This window comes from Myotis lucifugus, unplaced genomic scaffold (assembly GCF_000147115.1).
Source record: "Myotis lucifugus unplaced genomic scaffold, Myoluc2.0 scaffold_1762, whole genome shotgun sequence".
In the NCBI taxonomy this organism is placed as follows: domain Eukaryota; kingdom Metazoa; phylum Chordata; class Mammalia; order Chiroptera; family Vespertilionidae; genus Myotis; species Myotis lucifugus.
Window position 1 is genome coordinate 35,660 of NW_005872810.1, and position 6,853 is coordinate 42,512.

At 59.4% G+C, this 6,853-nt stretch overlaps 1 protein-coding gene across 1 annotated transcript in view; it reads left to right on the top strand.

The window, feature by feature from the left end:
- TK1 (thymidine kinase 1) overlaps positions 1-6,647 on the top strand; it is a 7,222-nt gene extending 575 nt beyond the window's left edge. The window contains exons 2-6 of the mRNA XM_023748748.1: positions 256-366; positions 3,120-3,213; positions 5,529-5,618; positions 5,928-6,047; positions 6,124-6,647. Of these exons, the coding sequence (XP_023604516.1) occupies positions 256-366; positions 3,120-3,213; positions 5,529-5,618; positions 5,928-6,047; positions 6,124-6,321 (613 nt within the window). The 3' untranslated portion in view covers positions 6,322-6,647. The remainder of the gene's footprint in view (positions 1-255; positions 367-3,119; positions 3,214-5,528; positions 5,619-5,927; positions 6,048-6,123) is intronic.
- Positions 6,648-6,853: the final 206 nt, after the last annotated feature.

The window sequence follows — 6,853 nt, forward strand, 5'->3', positions numbered from 1 at the left end:
TGGCTCTTACAAAAAAAAAAAAAAAAAAGTTTATTGGTTTTTAGATAGAGGAAGGCAGAGGGAGAGGTAGAAGCATTAATCAGCTGCCTCCTGCACGCCCCCTACTGGGGATCTAGCCGAAACCCGGCATGTGCGCTGACAGACACAGTGGGTGTCTGTAAGCCCCGGGGAGGTGGCGGGGGGGCGGGGGCTGGCCTGGCTGACGGGTCCTCCCACTGCCCTCGCCCGAGGGCCTCACTGCCCCTGCCTTTGCAGCACTGAGCTGATGCGGCGGGTCCAGCGCTTCCAGATCGCCCAGTACAAGTGCTTGGTGATCAAATACGCCAAGGACACGCGGTACAGCACCAAGTTCTCCACGCACGACCGGTCAGTCCCGCCCCCTCCTGACACCTCACCTGAGAAGCCCCGTGAAGTTTCACGGCACAGAACCTGCTGTCAGAGCCTCCGGTGGGCGGTGAAGAAGGCTGACGCCTGGCATGGAGTGTTCCAGTCGGCAAACTTCCCGGGTTGCCTGGCACGGGAGCCTGGGACGAGGCCTTTCCCGGGGCTCGAGCCCCTGGTCCTTCACGGGGGCGATTCTGCCCCCAGAGTCCATTCAGCAACGCCTGGGAATGTGTTTAGTTTTCACAACTGCAGCGGGGTGCGTGCCTCTGGCATCGGAGGGCAGAGGGCAGGGGTGCTGCTGGGCATCCTGCAATGCTCAGGGCCTAGGGCAGCCCCCACGCCACAAGGACCCGCCACTGTCGCCTGTAGCGCCTGCCAAGGTTGAGAGCCCTGCAGAGGCTGCAAGCTGGTTTTGTTTGGCCTACATTTTGGTTTTTGTTGTTGTTTTTCATTTATTTTTAAACTAGAGGCCCCGTGCACGAATTTGTCCCTCGGCCTGGCTGGCGATCAGGCCAATCGGGCCCGTCTTGCCCATCCCGATCCTGGCCGATCAGGGCTGGCCATGGGGGAAGGACTGCGGGAGGTTGGCTGTGGGAGTGCACTGACCACCAGGGGGCAGCTACTGAATTGAGCATCTGCCCCCTGGTGGTCAGTGTGCATCATAGTGACCGGTCCATAGGTCGTTTAGTTGACCAGTTGTAACGGTCGCTTAGGCTTTTATATATATATATATATATATATATATACATATATTTTTATTGATTTTTAGAGAGGAAGGGAGAGAGAGATAGAAACATCATCAATGAGAGAGAATCATTGACCGGCCGCCTCCTACACAGCCCACACTGGGGATGGAGCCCGAAACCCCGGGCATGTGCCCTGACCAGGAATCAAACTGTGACCTCCTGGTTCATCGATTGGTGCTCAGCCACTGAGCCACACTGGCCGGGCTACACATTGGGTTTTATTTTAACTTCAGTGGGCTGTCCTCGCCCACTCCCTGTGGTCTTGCCCCTTCACGGCCCCTGGCTTATGTTTCTCTGCCTGCGCTCCATGCACATTTCAGTCTGCAACGTGAGGTCGGGGTTGCCTTCAGTTCCCCTCCTGGGCAGCAGATCGGGCCTGGTTCTGAGCCTGAGACACACCTGTCTGTCCTTTGGACTTGCCCACCAGAGCCCCAGCAGCAAAACGGCGCGGTGTGTGTGTGTGTGGGGGGCCCAGGCGGGGCGAGGCGAGAGTGTGGGGACTTGGAGGTGAGTGTCTGGGATTAGAGGCCACTCGCAGCCATGCTGACTGGTGCAGGCCCACTTACCTCCCAGAGTGCGTCCTCATCCCTGAAACTGGGCGCCCGCTGCACAGGACGGGGCGCCTCCGGGAAGGACCGTAAAAGCAGAGGAGGCAACGCAGCGGGAATTGGAGCCGGTCAGATGGGGTGAAATCCCAGCCCTGGCTGTGTCACCGTCCGGGCTGACATGGCTGTCAGGGTGGCGTGACTACGCTCCTATGCTGCCCTCGCCGAAGCTGGGAAGCTGGGACCAGCTCGCGCCCGCCCGCCTCTGCTTTTCTCCATTTCAGGAGGGGAGGGGGCATTTAAAAGGCAGGAAGTTGTAGGTGATGGCAAGGTAATAACCGGGTTGTGAGGGGCTTTGTTTTTTATAAACACAAGAGCAAACTGCTGAGCCTCCGGGAACGGCCAGCCCCTGGAAGGCTGGCGCAGGAGGCAGATATGGAAACAGAAGGAAAGAACCTCGTAGGAAAAACAGAAACTCTTTTAAAAGGCGGAGGACAAAGCACAGCACGGCTCTCCTGGGCGGTGGGCGCGCGTGGGTCCCGGTGCCATTGACCGCAGTGGAACTTGCCCACCCGCCGCCCACACTGCTGGTAGGACTCCCCCCGGGACCCAGGCGGCGGGCGGCCCTGGAGGAGTCCCTCCGCTGCCGAGGAGCCGGTGCCAGAGTCCTAGGTCATCGCACTGCTGCTGAGCTCTGCCCGGGCCACGCCACCGCCTTCCTGGGCACTCGGCCTTCGTGAGTCTTCCTCCATCCAAAGGAAAAAAGTACATTATATTTTATGACTGCATTGATGTGGAGACAGATGTAATGCAAGGCTGAGATACACATATATGTATTTACTATGTTTTTATTGATTTCAGAGAGGAAGGGAGAAGGAGAGAGAGAGAAACATCAGTGATGAGAGAGAATCATAGATCAGCTGCCTCCTGCACGCCCCCCGACTGGGGATGGAGCCCGCAACCCAGGCGTGTGCTGTGCCCTGACTGGGAACCAAGCTGCGACCTCCTGGTTCATAGGTTGGAGCTCAACCACTGAGTCACACTGGCCGGGCAAGGCTGAGTTATATTTTTCTTCCGATTTTTAAATGAAATGAAAACATTTTGTTGGCCCCTAATGGCACCGTGGGGCCTGGACACTGCCCGAGAGTCATCAGTGCACCCCGGGGCCCCGGGGGGGAAGCAGAGAAGCGCTTTACGTGGTTGACATCGCTAATTTCTAGTCCTGAGCGTGCGGTGAAATGGCGTGTGTAGAATAACCGGTTTTCCGCACATGGGCCCTTACTCTCCCCAGAGGCCTTTGCGTGGGCGCGGACATCGCCAAGCTGTAGGCAAACATGGCAGCCTGCCCTGCCAGCAGAGCTGGTGCCAGCGCCGGCCCCTGGTCCTGCCTCTGGTTTGGGTCTCCGGGTCCCCCTGGCCTGCTCACCCCCGGCTCTCTCCCCAGGAACACCATGGAGGCCCTGCCGGCCTGCCTGCTGCGGGACGTGGCCCAGGAGGCCATGGGCGTGGCTGTCATCGGCATCGACGAGGGGCAGTTTGTAAGTTGGCTCGTCCGGGCTCGGCCTTCCTGTGACCCCCTGACCGCCCCCCTTTCTCATCTTGGTCTTGTTCTCTGGGTTCAGCTGGGCAGCGAGTGGTAGGTTGACCCCTTCGCCTTGCTCCTTTGGAGACGCGCCTGCAGGCCCGTCGCCGCAGGGAGGGTCGCGGCCGCCCTGCCTGCAGCTCCCTCTCCCGCCGGCGAGCGGCTGCTCTCCGCACAGCGAGCCGCAGGGCTTTCGTGTCCATTCCTCCTGGTTCGTGTTTGGTGTGTCTTCTGACTGTGAGCGCTCGAGGCTTGGTTTCTGGCCGGGAGCCGTCTGCCTGTGAGGTTCTCCGGGCACTGCGTCCCCATGTGCTGGGTTTGAGGACTATTTTCCATTTCCGGGATTTCCGGTCAGCTCCTCTTTTTTATTTTTATTTATTTTTTTATTTAAATATTTTATTGATTTTTTTACAGAGAGGAAGGGAGAGGAATAGAGAGTTAGAAACATCAATGAGAAACATGGATCAGCTGCTTCCCGCACACCCACTACTGGGGATGTGCCTGCAACCAAGGTACATGCCCTTGACCGGAATCGAACCTGGGACCCTTGAGTCCACAGGCCGACACTCTATCCATCGAGCCAAACCGGTCTGGGCATTTATTTATTTTTTAAAATATGTTTTTGTTGATTTCAGAGGAAGGGAGAGGGAGAGAGAGAATCATTGAGCATTGATCGGCTGCCTCCTGCACACCCCCCACTGGGGATGGAGCCCGCAACCCGCGCATGTGCCCTGACCAGGAATTGAACCGTGACTTCCTGGTTCATAGGTCGACCTCAGCCCCTGAGCCACGCCGGCTGGGCCAGCTCCTCTTTTATATCTGCTGCGCGTCTGCCTGTAAGAATCTGCATTTCTTTCTAATCGGTGCTGTGCGTGCATCCTGTCCTGACTGCGTTTCTCTTTCATTCGAGTCTCCGTTTAAGGCCTGCCCCATTTTTCTCTCGGTTGGTCCTACATCTAGCAGATGTGACATACCTGGTGCCGCTCGGTCATGTGCTGTAAATATTTCTTTTTTTTTGTTTAATTTTCACCTGAGGATATTTTCCCATTGATTTTTAGAGAGAGTGGAAGGAAGGAGGGAGGGAGGAGAGAGAGAGAGAGAAACATCGATGTGAGAGAGACATCAATGATGACAGAGAATCATTGCCTGCAACCAAGGTACGTGCCCTTGACCGGCATTGAACTCGGGACCCTTCAGTCTGAGGACCGACGCTCTATCCACTGAGCCACACCGGCCAGGGCGTAAATATTTCTTCTCTGTTCTGGCCTGTACCGTTTGCTGTCACATCCTTCATTCCTGTCCCTGGTGGCCTTCGTGCCTCGGTGCCAGCATGAGGGCCAGGAAGCGGAGCCAGAGGTCGTCAGCTGCCACCTGAGCCAGCCAGCTCTGGGGGTGCACACCTACCTCCCGGGGTCCTGGTTTCCCCTTTGGGTTCTCCCCCATTGGACCTTGCTCAGGAAGCAGCTCGCTGCAGGTGGGGGCGGGGGCGGAACCGGCCCGGGACCCCAGTGGGCAAACGCGCCACCACCCTCCTTTCCTACCTTGTCCCTGTACTGCAATTACTTTATCTACAACGAAGCCCCAAATTTACTAAGTACTTTGAAATCCCATTTGAAATGTAACCTGTCGCCTGGCCGGTGTTGAGTGTCGACCTGTGAACCAAGAGGTCACCGGTTTAATTCCCCGGCAAGGGCACAGGCCCCGGTTGTAGACTCGATCCCCAGAAGGGGGCGTGCAGGAGGCAGCCGGTCAATGAGTCTCTTAACATTGATGTTTCTATCTCTCTCTCCCTCTCCTTTCCTCTCTGAAATAAAAAAGATATATATATATTTTTAAATGTAAATCCTTAAAAAAAAAAAATCAATGGACAAAATATGCTCGCTCCTTGAGTGACGATTAGTTAAAATCCAAACAAAACTAACGGCAATAAGTGTCAGCAGCGAGGTTACCGGCGGGTGAATGCAGCCGACACCTGGGTGCTCCGTCCTTACCTTGGGCCGTGGGGAAGTCCTTCCTGGGGCCCAGGGCTAGCGGGCGCTGGGGGCGGGCGGCATGGGAGCGGGACAAAGCTTCAGGCAGAAGCACCTGCCCTTCGTGGGCACCAGTGTCGCGAGTGGGGGGCCGAGGTCCCTCCGAGCGTCCTATGATGAGGAAGGGCTGTCCTGCCGTGTCGGTGTGGAGGGCGATGGCCAGTGGCAGGCCTTCCCCGTGGCTCCCGGAAGCTGCTGCTCAGGGTGGCTGGGCGCTCACTCCTCCGCCCGCGCTTTCCAGTTCCCGGACATCGTGGAGTTCAGCGAGACCATGGCCAACGCCGGGAAGACGGTCATCGTGGCTGCGCTGGACGGGACCTTCCAGAGGAAGGTAAGGCCCAGGTCTGGGTCCTGGGGTGGGACCCGGAGGGAGGAAGAGGCCTGGAGGCACAGGTGTGCACGGAGACCGGCAGCCCCGCGAGCCTCCCCGTCTCAGCCGGGCGCTCGCCCGAGCCCAGGCCCTCAGATGAGCCAGCCCAGCTCCCTGGTGTGCCCAGGCGTGAGTCCACCCAGACTGGGTGCCCTCATGGCAGAGGCTGGCATGGGGGGAAGGGGCACGAGGTCCAGGCTCCAGGGCTTGTGAGTCAGAGGATTTGAAAGCCGAGCCCGGCCAGGTGAGCACACCTGCTGCCCCGGCCAGGCCTTCGGGACCATCCTGCACCTGGTGCCGCTGGCCGAGAGCGTGGTGAAGCTGAACGCCGTGTGCATGGAGTGCTTCCGCGAGGCCGCCTACACCAAGAGGCTGGGCCTGGAGAAGGAGGTAGCCGCCCACTGCGCCCAGGGGTGGGGGCCCGGGGTGCTGTGCCCGCTCAGTCCAGGCCCCTTTGTGTCCCCAGGTCGAGGTGATTGGAGGAGCCGACAAATACCACGCCGTGTGCCGCCTCTGCTACTTCCGGAAGCCGTCGGGTCCGCCCGCCACGCCGGACGGGGAGGACAAGGAGAACCGCCCGGCGCCGGGGAAGCCGGGGGAGGCTGTGGGCGCCAGGAAGCCCCTGGTCCCGCATCAGACCCTGCAGTGCAGCCCGGCCAACTGAGCCTGGGGTGGCGCCCCCTCTCGGACACCTGCCCGCGCTGAGCCGCCCGTCGGAGGAGGAAGCGGGCGGGAGGCTCACTGGCTGAGGAAGGCTGTCTGCAGGCCCGGGCCCGCGGGTGGTCCAGCAGGTGATCCGCAGCCCGTTTCCCTCTTTGCCTGCCCACCAGCCTTTCTCAGTTCCCTCCCGGCTGCTGAGCCGGCCCCGCGCTGCGGCTCCTTCTCCTTTGGGTGAGGAGCAGGCCACAGGCTGTGGTGACATCAGCGGCGCTGGCTTCTTCCCTCTCTGTGGCTTTCGCTGCTGAGTTTCTGTTCTCACCGGCAAGTCCCGGAGCACCAGCACCGAGTCTTGCTCCACACGAAGGCGGCCATCCCTGTGCCGGGGACGGAGGACGGCCCGGCTTGTGCCTTCTCGCTTCTCTCCGGGCTGCGAGCCCTCCCTATTCTGGGATCACTTTCTCAGAAGGACAGCTTCGGTCACGTGGGTGGCGCTCACCCTGCTGGGGCTCGGGCCCAGGCTTTGCTGTCTTTTCGGG